The sequence below is a fragment of the Triticum aestivum genome, chromosome 6D, assembly GCF_018294505.1.
Source record: "Triticum aestivum cultivar Chinese Spring chromosome 6D, IWGSC CS RefSeq v2.1, whole genome shotgun sequence".
NCBI classification, from domain to species: Eukaryota; Viridiplantae; Streptophyta; class Magnoliopsida; order Poales; family Poaceae; genus Triticum; species Triticum aestivum.
In genome coordinates this window covers 75,728,588-75,743,961 of record NC_057811.1, presented here as the reverse complement: position 1 = coordinate 75,743,961, position 15,374 = coordinate 75,728,588, and the positions used below count along the sequence as shown (strand labels likewise).

Sequence of the window (15,374 nt, the reverse complement as noted above, 5' to 3'; positions counted from 1 at the left end):
TATATGCCAAGTTCTCCAAATGTGAATTCTGGCTACCGGAAGTAACCTATCTTGGGCATGTCATCTCTAAGGATGGTATTGCCGTCAACCCCGAGCGAGTTCAGGCTATTCTTGATTGGACTCCTCCCAAGAACGTTAAGCAAGTCAGAAGTTTTCTCGGTCTCGCCAGCTATTGCCGTCGATTCGTCGAGAACTTCTCTAAGATCGCCAGGCCTCTGACTAACCTATTGCATAAGGGTGTCAAGTTCCAATGGACAGACAAGTGTCAGGAAAGTTTCCAGGCACTCAAAGACAAGTTGACTTCTGCTCCAGTTCTAGCTCCACCTGATACTAAGAAGGACTTTGTCATTTACTGCGACGCTTCCCGTCAAGGATTAGGCTGTGTCCTAATGCAAGACCGCAAAGTGATTGCTTATGCCTCTCGACAATTGCGCCCTCACGAAGAGAACTACCCAGTTCACGACCTCGAACTTGCTGCTGTCATTCATGCGCTGAAGCAGTGGCGACATTACCTTCTCGGTAATCGTTGCGAGATCTTCACTGACCACCAAAGTCTGAAGTATCTGTTTACTCAGCCAGATCTGAACCTCCGTCAACAGAGATGGATGGAGCTTGTTGCAGACTTTGACTTGGGTATTTCCTATACGCCAGGCAAGGCTAATGTAATGGCTGATGCCTTGAGCCGCAAGTCTTACTGCAACCACCTCCAGGTTCATAAAGTTCAGCCCTCGCTTGTTGAAGAATTCAGGAAGCTGAACCTCCATATTGTTCCTCCGGGTGCACTCGCTCCCCCTCCTAAGGAGTTTGGCAAGGTGAACCTCCACGTTGTTACCCAGGGTTCCCTCAATACCCTAGTTGCTAAACCAGATCTCGAGGACAGCATCAAAAGGCTACAGAAGTATGACTCTGAAGCCCACAAGATTAAGCGCTACCTCGCAGAAGGAAAGCCCTCATTCTTCACTATTGCTGAAGATGGCACCTTATACTTCAAGGGCCGCCTAGTGGTGCCATGTGCAGAGAAAAACCTGGATATGACACAGGAAGTTATGAAAGAAGCTCATGATACGCCTCTGTGTATCCATCCTGGTAGTACAAAGATGTACCAAGACATCCGTCAGAGATTCTGGTGGTCTAATATGAAGCAAGCCATTGCTCGTTATGTTGCTGAGTGTGACGTTTGCCGTCGTATCAAAGCAGAACATCAAAGGCCTGCTGGAACTCTGCAACCTATCTCTATTCCTGAATGGAAATGGGACCATGTTGAGATGGACTTCGTCACTGGATTTCCCAAATCACAGAAAGGTAATGATGCTATTCTTGTCGTCATTGACCGACTTTCCAAAGTTGCACATTTTCTGGCAGTCAAAGAAACGATCACTGCTAGCCAGTTGGCAACGCTCTATATGTCCAGGATTGTTTCACTCCACGGTATTCCATTGGTTATCAGCTCAGACCGTGGCAGCTTATTCACTTCAAGATTCTGGGCAAGTTTCCAAGAAGCTATGGGAACTCATCTGTCATTCAGTACTGCGTTTCATCCTCAATCGCAAGGACAAGTTGAACGCGTCAATCAAGTTCTCGAAGACATGCTTCGAGCTTGCGTTATTTCCTTCGGCAAGAAATGGGAGGAATCTCTCCCGTATGCTGAGTTCTCTTATAATAATAGCTATCAAGCTAGTCTGAAGATGGCCCCCTTCGAAGTGTTGTATGGACGAAAGTGCCGAACCCCTCTGAACTGGTCAGAAACTGGGGAACGTCCACTCTTCGGTCCGGATATTATCCAAGATGCCGAAGAACAAGTCCGCATTATTCGTGAGAATCTCAAGACTGCTCAGTCACGTCAGAAGAGTCAGTATGACCGTCATCATAAAGACATGGTCTATCAACCTGGCGAAAAGGCTTATCTTCGAGTCACACCTATGAAGGGTGCTCACCGCTTCGGGATCAAGGGCAAACTAGCTCCTCGCTATATTGGCCCATTCACTATTCTCGAAAGGCGTGGAAAAGTGGCATACCAACTGGAGCTACCGCCGAACCTTTCTCAGGTTCACGATGTGTTCCATGTGTCACAGCTCCGCCGTTGCTTCAAGGATCCAATCCGAGCTGTGGATCATGAAGTGCTCGAATTGCAGCAAGACCTCTCCTATAAGGAGCATCCGGTCCGCATTCTCGACCAAGCTGAACGCCGCACACGTCAGAAGGCGATCAAGTTTCTCAAAGTCCAGTGGTCGCACCATTCTGAAGATGAGGCCACTTGGGAACGAGAGGATCGTCTGCGCGAAGAATACCCCGCACTGTTTCCTTCTACCTCCTAAATCTCGGGACGAGATTTCTTGTAGTGGAGGAGATTTGTAACACCCTGAGGATCATGCTACAGTAACTCTCTGTGATTAAGCTAATCATGTTGCTAAACAGGGCATGATCACATTTGGAATCACATTTCTTTTCAAACTCCTAATTCAAACTTCAATTAAAATTAAAGTGGAAAATAAAAGTTTTCAAAAATTTAAACAAAAATGTTCGATGGGTGCTAAATAATACACTGGTAATTATGGTGGAGAAAACACATTTTTATAAAATACCTAAATACTTTTAAATGAAATAAAACAGAAAAGAAAATAAACAAATAAACAGAAAATACAAAAGAACACAGACAAAGAAAAAGAAAAAGGAGAAGCCCCCCCCCCACAGCACCCCTGGCCCAACTGGGCCGACCCCCGGCCCAGCCCACCTCTCCCACTCGCCCCCTTCCCTGTTCCCCCGACCGGGGTCGGAACAGGGGCAGTCCCCGCCACACCCCCTCGCCGGCGACGGGGAGGATAAGGACGCCAGCTCCCCCCCCCCCGCGCCTCCTCGGGCCCCTCTCCCACTCACCCCCGCTCACCTCTCGGCCCCTGCGCCTCTCTCTTTCCCCCCCCAGATCCGCGCCGCTCTTCCTTCCCCACGCCCGACGCGGTCGCCGCCGTTCCCGTCGTTCACACGGCCACCGTGCCCACCTCGCCGCCCCACGTTGTCTCCAAGGACCGCCGTCGCCCGCTGCTTCGTCTGGTGCAGCCCGTTGGAGACCGGAGCCCCTACAACGAGCACACCGAGCTCGTCTTCAACTTCGGACGCCGGCGACCCCCTTCTTCCCCGGCGCCGACCTGCTGCTCCTAAGCCTCTCACCGGCCTCCGTGTGCCGCGCGGTGAGCCTCTCCCCCCTCCTCCCCTGTCCTTTCTCTCTCGCGCGCCCCCTAGCTGCTTCCCCACGCGCGCCCGAACGCCGCGCCGCGGAGCTCGCCGCCGGCAAGGCTCCGGTGACCAATTGGTCATGGGCGTAGGCCCATTAGCTCGACCGCATCGTGCCGCACCCGCCTAGCTAGTTAGTTCGGCCGCTCGCGCGCTCTAACGCCGCACCCGCCCCAGCCCGAAGCACCTCGCCGCCGGCGAGCTCGAAGCGCTCGCCCCCGCCCGTTCCAGCCACTCCGGCCACCACCGTTGGACGCGCGGCGCCGAGCCGCGTCGAACGCGCCCAGCCACAACCCCGCAGACCCCCTGTGCGCGAAACCCGCGCCCCTCCCGAGCCGCGCCGCCGCGTTTGGCTCGTCGGAGTCGCTCCGGCGCCGGCCGCCGACGTGGCTGGCCTGGGGCCACCCCAGTGCCACTGCCAGTGGGCCCCGTTGACTGGGTCAACCCAGTCAACGTGCTGACTGGGCAGGCCCAGCCACTGACATGTGGGCCCCTCCTTCTGTTAATTAGTCTAGCAATTATTTTATAAATAAAAATAATTATATTAACTAATCACTCACTGACATATGGGGCCCACCCCTCTAATTAGACTGTTAGTTTAGTTTAAATTACTGTTGGACTAACAGAGGCTGACATGTGGGTCCCACTGGACCCACCTGTCTGGTTTGACTGGTCAGCCGACCTGTTGACCTGCTGACATCAGCATTACCTCATGCTGACGTCATAATTCATTTTTTTGCTTAATTCAAATAATTCCAGAAATTCAAATAAACTTTGAAAATTCATATCTTTTAAACCGTAACTCGGATGAAAATGTTTTCTATATGAAAGTTGCTCAGAACGACGAGACGAATCCGAATACGCAGTCCGTTCGTCCACCACACCTCCCTAACCTATCGAACTAGCAACTTTCCCCCTCCGGTCCGTCTGTCCGAAAACGCGAAACATCGGGAATACCTCCCGGATGTTCCCCCCCTTCGCCGGTACCACCTACTGTCGCATTAGGACACACCTAGCACCGCTCATTTTCATGTCACGCATCGTCATGCTTATGTTTGCATTGTATTTACTGTTTCTTCCCCCTCTTCTCTCCGGTAGACTACGAGACCGACACTGCTGCTGCCCAGTTCGACTACGGAGTCGACGACCCCTCCTACTTGCCAGAGCAACCAGGCAAGCCCCCCCCCTTGATCACCAGATATCGCCTATTCTTCTCTATACTGCTTGCATTAGAGTAGTGTAGCATGTTACTGCTTTCGATATCCTATCCTGATGCATAGCCTATCCTTGCTACTACTGTTGTTACCTTTACCTGCAATCCTACATGCTTAGTATAGGATGCTAGTTTTCCATCAGTGGCCCTACATTCTTGTCCGTCTGCTGTGCTATACTATCGGGCCGTGATCACCTGGGCGGTGATCACGGGTATATACTTATATACTATATACATGACACATGAGATGACTAAAGTCGGGTCGGCTCGTAGGAGTACCCGCGAGTGGATCTTTGTGGCGGAGCGACAGGGCAGGTTGAGACTGCCTAGGTGAGAGGTGGGCCTGGCCCTGGTCGGCGTTCGCGGTTACTTAACACGCTTAACGAGATCTTGGTATTTGATCTGAGTCTGGCCATTTGGTCTATACGCACTAACCATCTACGTGGGAGTAGTTATGGGTATCCCGACGTCGTGGTATCAGCCGAAGCTCTTTTGACGTCAGCAACTGAGTGGCGCGCGCCGCATTGGACCGTAAGCTCGCGCTTGTATTAAGGGGGCTAGGTCTGCTTCCGGCCGCGTACGCAACGTGCAGGTGTGCATAGGGCGATGGGCCCAGACCCCTGCGCGCATAGGTTTAGACCGGCGTGCTGACCTCTCTGTTGAGCCTAGGTGGGGCTGCGACGTGTTGATCTTACGAGGCCGGGCATGACCCAGAAAAGTGTGTCCGGCCAAATGGGATCGAGCGTGTTGGGTTATGTGGTGCACCCCTGCAGGGAAGTTTATCTATTCGAATAGCCGTGTCCCTCGGTAAAAGGACGACCCGGAGTTGTACCTTGACCTTATGACAACTAGAACTGGATACTGAATAAAATACACCCTTCCAAGTGCCAGATACAACCCGGTGATCGCTCTCTAACAGGGCGACGAGGAGGGGATCGCCGGGTAGGATTATGCTATGCGATGCTACTTGGAGGACTTCAATCTACTCTCTTCTACCTGCTGCAAGATGGAGATGGCCAGAAGCGTAGTCTTCGACAGGACTAGCTATCCCCCTTTTATTCTGGCATTCTGCAGTTCAGTCCACTGATATGCCCCTTTACACATATACCCATGCATATGTAGTGTAGCTCCTTGCTTGCGAGTACTTTGGATGAGTACTCACGGTTGCTTCTCTCCCTCTTTCCCCCTTTCCTATCTATCTGGTTGTCGCAACCAGATGTTGGAGTCCAGGAGCCAGACGCCACCGTCGACGACGACACCTACGACACCGGAGGTGCCTACTACTACGTGCAGGCCGCTGACGACGACCAGGAGTAGTTAGGAGGATCCCTGGCAGGAGGCCTGCGCCTCGTTCGATCTGTACCCCAGTTTGTGCTAGCCTTCTTAAGGCAAACTTGTTTAACTTATGTCTGTACTCAGATATTGTTGCTTCCGCTGACTCGTCTGTGATCGAGCACTTGTATTCGAGCCCTCGAGGCCCCTGGCTTGTATTATGATGCTTGTATGACTTATTTATGTTGTAGAGTTGTGTTGTGATATCTTCCCGTGAGTCCCTGACCTTGATCGTACACATTTGCGTGCATGATTAGTGTACGGTCAAATCGGGGGCGTCACAGCTATCTTACCATGTTAAGAATGTATTAATTCTGAATAAACTCATACTTTGTTATTACCTGCAGAAGAAGGAGGTTTTGGGGCAAGTGCTTATAAGGTGGATTGGAAACCAGAAGATGAACCTTCCAGTAAGTACTTGTGCTACCATACCACATCGAGAATGTGTTAGTACTGAATGAACTCATGGTTTGTTATTTCCTACAGAGGAAAAAGGTTTTGGGGCAAGTGCTTATAAGGTAGATTGGAAATCAGAAGATGCACCTTCTAGTAAGTACTTGTGCTACCTTACCGAGTTGAGAACGTCTTGGTCCTGAACGAACTCATGCTTTGTTATTTCCTGCAGAAGAAGAAAGTTTTGGGGCAAGTGCTTATAAGGTGGATGGGAAACCAGAAGATGCATCTTCCAGTAAGTACTTGTGCTACCATGCCACACTAGTAAGCATGCACGTGCAACGCACGCATTATAATCTGCAATAAAACATCTATTTTGAATCTTATTTCTCTTTTAATGAGTTTTTTTACCGAGCCATTTAAGAAATCAGACACCATTGCACGCCACATCCTCTCCGTGTCCTGTAAATGTTTGGCATATTTCATATTATTTGTAGTCAAAATAGTTCATAACAAACATCAACCACTTTTGATAATAATTGTGGCCATGGTAGTCTTTCTATTCCACCTTAGGGTATCTTTGATCCAGAATATTTTCATTGAAAATTCAGAGGGTTGAATCCAGATGATTTTTTTTCTAGGCACTCTTATTATATGAATGAATTAATCCTATAGAAAAAATCTACAAATTCTTTTGCACTACATTCCTTAGGAAGTTTCATTCCACACTAACCTCTTAGAACGGTCCTTCATTTTTTTTTAATTGTATTCTAACTAAAGTAGCCCGCTCGCAAATTTAATTGAAAATCAAATGAGCAAATGCCACATATGGACCGAGGGAATAAAATTCCAGTATGTTGTTCACATAATGTAAGAAGATCATTTAATTGAAAATCAAATGAGCAAATGCCACATATGAACCCAACGAATAAAATTGCAGTCTGTTGTTCACATACCGTAAGAAGATCATGTGCTGGCATTGAATGAACTAAATTATGCAGTGCATGCAAGGCATTTTGTTTGTTTGTGCATTAGGGAAAGCGAGACTGGTCACGGGCAATGATGGTTGATAGATGCTAAGGGGAAAATAAATCAACAGGTAGAAAGATTAATGGCAAACAATTCTCAATAAAAAATGATAGTAAAATAATTCGAACTTGTTTGTTGGTCCGCATCTATTAAATAGAATTGAAAAGAAAAAAAACTAAACTATGTAAGTTGTGTCTTCCTAAGCATATAGGTAGCTGAAAATGCAGTGAATATATTTTTTTCACAAACGTAGGTTCATAAGAAGACACAAGGCACACATACTTCCTATATTCCAAGCAGATAAGGCATAAAGTTTCTTTGGATAACTAATCTTGTCTCACGATTGATATAGTGTCAAGCATTCAGTGCAATCGTCTCATGCCCATTCAAACAATTGTTCTATAGGTCTTTGCACATGATGACTGTCTCATGTGAAATTACATTAAGTTTGCCTAGAGACCATAAAAACTTGCCAACTATGAATGATCCATAAACAAATACATGCATGGAGTGGTAGAATTGTATGATAGATACACACATCTTTGTATAACTGTTCTCTGCATGCATGCATACATATTGTTCTGAGTGTTGATGGTTCTGAAGAAATCTGTACCTGAACATCCATGCTGATGGTCATGTAGAAATCCCATATAGCCGCAGAACTTATCATGCAAAATTCAAAAAGGGGCAGCTCCTCACCTACACGCTGGCATGCTGATAGATCCCATATAGATGCAAAACTTGTCATGCTGATAAATCCCATATTTCTCTTTCTTAACATATACATTGCTTCTCTGTTTCTTGAACACACAAAATGTATCATTATATTTACAAATACGAAACTGAACCAATCACTGACTGCAAGCACTCCTCAAATCTGGATATTACATAATTCTGAAGATAAATTTCTCAAGTTTACAAAAATTTCAGAGAGAGAGAGAGAGAGAGAGAGAGAGAGAGAGAGAGAGAGAGAGAGAGAGAGAATCCAGTCCTTGTTGTTGCTTGAAGTGCTGAAGAGGAGCAGCAGTGGGGTAGCAGGGAGAAAAGAAGCAGCAACAGGTTGGGGTTCAGAGAAGCACATCAAAGGGAGATTCAGAGAGGAGTAGATGGGAAGGAGCAACAGCGGAGAGCAAAAAGATATTAGGATTAGCAAGGGGCAACAAGATTAGAGGAGCAGCAGTATAGAGAGTAAGGAGAAGAGAGGATACATGAATTTGTCTCTTCTTTCTCCCTCTTGTTTCTCTTTCTTTTTCCTCTACAGAGAGTCGCGGCCCTTGTGGAATCGCCAGATCCGCCTGCATCCGATCCATTCCCAGCGCCGCTGACCCTCGCGAGCTGCTCCTCGTCCTCCTGCATCGACCCGAGCATCCATGGGCGGCTGCTGCGTCTGCAATGACCGCGGGCGAGCGCGCGCGTCCGACGCATCCGGCGGCGCCGCCGGCAACGACCTCTTCCTCCGCGTCTCCCCTCATGCTCCTCATCTCGTCCGGCCAGCGTGCCGCCCGCGCCCGTCATGTTGCTCCCTGCCTCGCCGGACGGCCATCGCGACGTCACTGCCCGAGCGCCAACTCACACGCTAGCGGTGGCACGTCCTCCGGTGAGCGTCTCGTCTCCCGCTTGCAAGCTCCAGCTGCTGCCTCCCCTGGCGTTCTGCATCGAGCAGCCGCACCGTCCCCAACCGCTTGAGCCGCCGCGTTGACCCTGCTCCACCTCGCCGTGTGGCAGCAGCCGTCCCCGCCGCCGGCAAGGGTGCCGCCCCTTACCCGAGCACATGGCCTGGCGAGGCGTCCTTCATCCTCCGTAACAACAAACGCATACAGACTATGGAGGCGTTGATTGGGTGAGGAATTGATGCGGGAATAGCCGGTTTGCATCATTGCATGGATCACATATGCCTGGTTCCAAGCATTAGCTATAATGACATCGCTGTCAATTAGGGATTGATTGTTGATTTCTTTTCTTGTAAATAACGCTTGCTCTCTTCTTCTATATAGGTATGGTACGCCTTTAGCATACTTTTAAAAAAAATTGTTGATTTCTTTATCTATTTGGAAGAGAGATTTCTGGTTGAGAGAAAACTTACGGAGGGGAAGTTTTCGTCTGCCGGTGGAGTGGTGGTCAGCCTATTATAATGGCCAGTACTGGGCGCCGGCGCGCCGGCGAAAGTTTCGGCCAGTCAAGCCCCAGTCGTTCGATTTACTCAATAATAACCGTCCAGATTGCATCTTCTCCCTTGCGTGCAGGTCAAAGCCTCCTCCTTCCTCGCGTACGGGCTGCGCTCGACGCAAACGCATCCTCCACCATGGCGCCTCTTTCTCTTACCCGACCCTCGCGAAAAAACACCCGCCTCCCATGTCTACCCTCCCACGAAGGACGCCGCTCCTCGCTCGCCTCGCCGTCGACGTGCTGGCAACCACGCCGCCGCTGTTGAAGCTGCATCTCGTGGGTGTTTTGCGGCCCTCGTCGTCATTGGTTGCAACATGGCGTTGCTCCGTGGTCGCACCCTCCGCTGTCGTTTGGTAGCAGCCTCGCCATTGCAGCCTGCAACCTCGCCGTCAACCCGTCGTAGCCTCGCCGTCATAGCCATTGCTGGCTCTAGCTTGAAGCTTTTTTCATGGTCGCTTGAAGCTTTTTTCGTACCTGCTTCCAGCTTTTCCATGAGGGTTGAAGCTTTTCTGTCATGTCTGTTGAAGCTTTTTTATCCATCGGTTGTAACTTATACTAGGCCGGTTGAAGCTTTTTTCCATGTCCGTTTGCACCAATTCGCCACCGTTGCCGTCGCAGGTCGCGGTCTCCCCCCACATATGATGGATGTAGCAAAAATCCCGCCAGTAGTAGCAAAATCTTAGGACGGTTGCAACAAAAAAGCCACTGGCCTAGTAGGTCGCAGACCCACCGTGATGAATGTAGCAAATCCGTCGCCGGTAGTAGCAAAAAAAGATGACGGTTGCAGCTTCTGGCTCAGCTGGTTGTAGCTTTCAGGGGGGAGGTCGTCGTTGGAGTGGAGCTAGATGGATGGACAGAGTGCGCCATGAGGACGAGGGGTAGGTGACACACGCCATGGCGCGTCTTCTCCAGCACCGATGGGGCCGTCCCATGTCGCTGGCCAAGGTCGTTGCAGCTCCGGCACCCCGCGGTTGTAGCATCTGCCAACGTCGTTCCAGCATCCCGTCGCTGCCGGTCTCCAGGATCCTGTCACCGCCAGTCTCCAGCACCCCGTCGCAGGACGCCATGGCCGTCGGTTGGTGGCGTCGTCGCCAAGGCTTGGATTGGATTGAGAAAGGAGAGAGCCAGGAGTGAGGAACGAATGGATGGGAACGAGTGCATCGCGTGAAGTTGTTTGCACGGGCCTGTGTGTTAGTGCGTTACGTGACGAAGCGGCCAGCCGAAGTTTCAGCCGGCGCACCGTTTTCAAACGTTTCCCTATTATAATTGCTAACTGCACCCCTGATAACTCATTAGATTAATCCAATCAGTTAGATTACATTGATTTAGATAATTAGACGGTGCTAATTAACCGGTGTACACTTAACGGGTGCATGTAAAAAAGTTCTTGTTTGATTGTTTAATAGTAGTGGAGACGGTGCTAATTAACCGGTGTACACTTAACGGGGTGCATGTAAAAAAGTTTTTGTTTGATTGTTTAGTAGTAGTGGAGATGAAGAAGTGGAGAAAACACACACACATTCAAGGGCATTCAGGTAGGTAGTGATGGTTAATTCCTCCCCGCAAAAAAAAGTGATGGTTAATTCCCGGACATTGCATGTCAGGCGAGATTATCGCACTAGGCAGCATGCACTCTGTGTGTGGGGGGTTAATCCGCTTATTATGGGCTGGTGATTAAAGCGCGTGATTTGGGGGATATTATTGCTGTTAAAAAAGGGCAAGGAGCATTCGTGGGGAGATATTATTCCAGTTAAAATATAACCATTTTCTATCCTTATGGTTTGTTTCCAAACCACAGCGTAGGTAGTAAATAAATAGAGAAAATTGCGGATTGTTTGCTACCACCGCTTTTTTCCCACTACAAATAGGCGCCTAGACCATCTCTTCTTCCTCGCCAAACAGAATTCAATTTCGTAGTTGATCTAGACATGGCGACCAAGCTTACGGCAATAGCCTTTTTCCTGCTCCTGCTCACCTTTGGTGAGTCCAGCAACAGGGTTGAACCTCCATCTTCTCGTAAGTACCAGTGCTAGATTTACCAAGTTGAGACTATTTCAAGTCTGAATCACCTCATATAGTTTGTTATCTCCCGCAGAAGAGAACACTTTTGATACGAGTGCTTATGCGGTTCGTTGGGACCCAGATCATGCACCATCTGGTAAGGACGACTTGTGCTACCTTATCAAGTACTCCCTCTGTTCGGAATTACTTGTCGCAGAAATGGATGTATCTAGACGTATTTTAGTTCTAGATACATCCACTTCCGAGACAAGTAATTCCGAACGGAGGGAGTAGCAGAATGTGTCAACTAACATGCATTTTGTTATTTTCTATAGAAGAAAAAGGTTTTGGTGAAAGTTCTTATGCGGTACATTGGGATCCAGATCACTCACCTTCAAGTAAGTACCTATGCTATCTGTACAAGTCGAGAATCTGTTGATTTAGAATCAACTTATATTTTGTTATTTCCTATAGAAGAAAATGGATTCGGTGAAAGTGCTTATGCGGTACATTGGGATCCCGATCACGCCCCTTCAAGTAAGTACCTATGCTATCTGAACCAAGTTGCAAATGTGTTAATTGAGAATCAACTCATAGTTTGTTATTTTCTGTAGAAGAAAACGGGTTCGGTGAAAGTGCTTATGCGGTACATTGGGATCCAGATCACGCCCCTTCAAGTAAGTACCTACATAAATGCTATTTGTACCAAGTCGAGGATTATTGTGAATGAACTTTTTCTTTTTTTGAACATTTATTATTAATGAACTTGGTAGAGTAATTAGGTGCAAGCTAGCTGGCTGGTGTGTAGTAGTACTAGCTAGTTGGCTTTGAGGTATGTTTTGCTCGTGTCAGGTTCAAATTGAATAGAGTTTGTACTAGTAGATGCCAACTCCGGTCAGGTTTTGTTAGACATGTCCAACACTAGTAGGCTACGTGTGTCTATAGCTTGATGCGTCTAGGTATTCTTACACGCCCCATTCCCAGTAGGACTAAGTCTGTGTGGTCCTAGACTTTAATCGTTGAGAACAAAAAGAAGAAATAAATAGAAACTTTAGGGTGCGAGACGTACCCTTGGCCAAAGTTTTTGTGTGCGTGTGCAATTTTATTTGACCGATCCTATGGTTGAAACTCAATAGAAATCATATGTTATTTCCTGCAGAAGAAAACGGGTTTGGTGAAAGTGCTTATGCGGTACATTGGGATCCAGATCATGCCCCTTCAAGTAAGTACTAACGCAAGCTGTACCAAGTTGAGATCGTGTGAAGTCTGAATCACCTCATATAGCTTTTTATTTCCTGCAGAAGAAAATGGTTTCGATGAGAGTGCTTATGCGGTACATTGGGATCCAGATCATTTACCTTCAAGTAAGTAACCTATATCTGTACAAGTCGAGCATGTGTTAATTGTATGAATCAACTCATAGTTTGTTATTTCACGCAGAAGGAAATGGGTTTGCTGAAAGTGCTTATGCGGTACATTGGGATCCAGATCGTGCCCCTTCAAGTAAGTACTGGTACTACTTTATCAAGTTTTGAATATGGTAAGTCTGAATCATATATCACATGTGTTATTTCCTCTAGAAGACAAGGGTTTTGGTGAAAGTGCGTATGCAGTACATTGGGATCCAGATCATGCACCTTCAAGTAAGTACTTGTACTACCTTCTCAAGTTTTGAATATGGCATGTCTGAATCATATATCATATATGTGTTATTTCCTATAGAAGACAAGGGTTTCGGTGAAAGTGCTTATGCAGTACATTGGGATCCAGATCATGCACCTTCAAGTAAGTACTAATCTAATGCAATCTTTACCAATTCAAGATGGTGTCAACTGTGAATCGACACATGGTTTATATTATTTTTCTGTAGAAGAAAATGGTTTTGGTGCAAGTGCTTATGCGGTACATTGGGATCCAGATCACTCACCTTCAAGTAAGTACCTATGCTATCTGAACCAAGTCGCAAAAGTGTTAGTTGTGAATGAACTCATAGTTTGTTATTTTCTGCAGAAGAAAATGGTTTTGATGCAAGTTCTTATGCGGTACATTGGGATCCAGATCATGCTCCTTCTCGTAAGTACTAGTACTAGCTTTACCAAGTTGAGATTGGGTGAAGCCTGAATCACCTCATGTAGCTTGTTATTTCCTGCAGAACAAAACGGTTTTGATGAGGGTTCTTATGCGGTGCACTGGGATCCAGATCATTCACCTTCAAGTAAGTACCTATGCTATGTGTACAACTTGAGCATGTGTTAATTGTGAATCAACTCGAGCATGATTCATAGTTTGTTTTATTTCCTGCAGAAGGAAATCGGTTTGGTGAAAGTGCTTATGCGGTGCATTGGGATCCAGATCGTGCCCCTTCAAGTAAGTACTTACGCTACCTTATCAAGTTTTGCATATGGCAAGTCTGAATCATATATCACATATGTGTTATTTCATGTAGAAGACAAGGGTTTTGGTGAAAGTGCTTATGCAGTACATTGGGATCCAGATCATGCCCCTTCAAGTAAGTACTTATGCAATCTTTGTCAATTCAAGATTGTGTCAATTGTGAATCAACTCATCGTTTATTATTTTCTGTAGAAGAAAATGGTTTTGGTGCAAGTGCTTATGCAGTACATTGGGATCCAGATCACTCACCTTCAAGTAAGTGCCTATGCTATCTGAAGCAAGTCGCAAAAATGTTAGTTGTGAATAAACTATAGTTTGTTATTTTCTGCAGAAGAAAATGGTTTTGGTGCAAGTGCTTATGCGGTACATTGGGATCCAGATCACTCACATGTGCTACCCTTACCAAACTTAATGTGTTCGAACTGAATCATCTCACCTTGTTTTATTTCCTAGAAAATGGTTTTGGTGATAGTGCTTATGCGGTACATTGGGATCCAGACCATGAACATTCAAGTAAGCACTGTGCTACCTAACCAATTTTAGCAAGTGTTCTGGCCGGATAAAAGCTATTAGTTTGTTTATATATGTATTGAATCTCCTAAATTAACTTTTGGATGTCGAATTTTTGATAAACTGATATTATTTTTTAATTTATAACTATGCAGCTTCTGCTGTTCCTGAAGCACAAGCCAAACGCCACCAGATCAAAGTTCAGACTGGCATGTTGTTCTTGAAGAAGAATCTGCGCGTTGGCACTGTACTGCCGCAAGGAACCATGTTTGCACGAGGCGGTTCACCAAAGTCTGTCAATTCTTTCTTTACTCCGTTGGAGTCAAAGTACTTGGCAACCATCCTTTCACATTACAAGATATCTCACAGCTCGATAAAGGCCCAGCAGGTAGCTGACACCCTTCGTTCATGTGGCAAACCGGCTGACAAGGAGGAGCCTCACATGTGCTTCTCATCTCGTGAAGCAATGGCCAGGTTCGCTACCAAAGCTTTGGGAGTCAGCGGTGCACGAGCAGCCATTACAAGAATTCATGGGCATGAGACCCCCAACACCATGTATGTTGTGGCACAGATCGCCCAATTCAGCAATAATTCGGTCCCATGCCACCCTATGGATTTCCCCTATGAGGTTTTTTATTGCCATAGGCCAAGAGAGGTGCAGTCTTTGACGGTGCAACTCAAAGGCTTGAAAGATGGAACACCAGGCGTGACGGCAACAGCCATGTGCCACATGAACACATCTGATTGGGACCAGCAGTACTTTGAGCTGTTAGGCGGAGAGCGTGGTGAACCTATTTGCCACTACATGCCTACCAATTACATCATGTTCTATTAGATATATTTAAAGTTCGGGCTAAACGATGTAATCATGTTATCTGATCAATAAAGCGTTCTGAGTGGCCGGCTTTTTGTTAAAAATTCCAAATTCTGGGTTAATTACGGGTGATGATGCACTAGAGCATTATTATTTTTGCATGTTCAATAGATAAGCTGTATTACTTCTTGATGATGAAACTATCCTACTCTCAAAAGGGAAAAAAAGGGAACTTTTGAGGAAACATGTTTGGAGAAAATTATTACCACGACAGTCGCAAATTATCTTGTTGTC

General features: G+C 46.9%; 1 protein-coding gene across 2 annotated transcripts; it reads left to right on the top strand.

Moving 5' to 3' along the window:
- The first annotated feature begins 11,289 nt into the window (after positions 1-11,289).
- On the top strand, positions 11,290-15,128 carry LOC123141126 (BURP domain-containing protein 4-like). Of its 2 annotated transcripts, XM_044560352.1 has the most exons (9): positions 11,290-11,358; position 12,418; positions 12,522-12,584; positions 12,943-13,005; positions 13,085-13,147; positions 13,233-13,295; positions 13,809-13,871; positions 13,949-14,011; positions 14,422-15,128. In XM_044560352.1, exons 1-9 carry the CDS (start codon positions 11,290-11,292, stop codon positions 15,099-15,101), a joined length of 1,128 nt encoding a protein of 375 aa, XP_044416287.1. In that variant the 3' UTR covers positions 15,102-15,128. The 2 variants fall into 2 exon arrangements, 1 of the variants encoding a protein (XP_044416287.1); XR_006470178.1 differs by lacking the exons at positions 11,290-11,358; position 12,418; positions 12,522-12,584; ... (3 more) ...; positions 13,949-14,011; positions 14,422-15,128 and adding exons at positions 11,750-11,760; positions 13,373-13,435; positions 13,515-13,577; positions 13,667-13,729 and having other exon boundaries at positions 13,809-13,869.
- Positions 15,129-15,374: the final 246 nt, after the last annotated feature.

Excerpts from the sequence above, each read along its gene's own strand:
- LOC123141126 (XM_044560352.1), top strand. The coding sequence starts at position 11,290 with ATGGCGACCAAGCTTACGGCAATAGCCTTTTTCCTGCTCCTGCTCACC. Across the intron at positions 13,006-13,084 it reads TCCAGATCATGCACCTTCAA|AAGACAAGGGTTTCGGTGAA; the intron begins GTAAGTACTTGT and ends TATTTCCTATAG. Across the intron at positions 13,296-13,808 it reads TCCAGATCACTCACCTTCAA|AAGACAAGGGTTTTGGTGAA; the intron begins GTAAGTACCTAT and ends TATTTCATGTAG.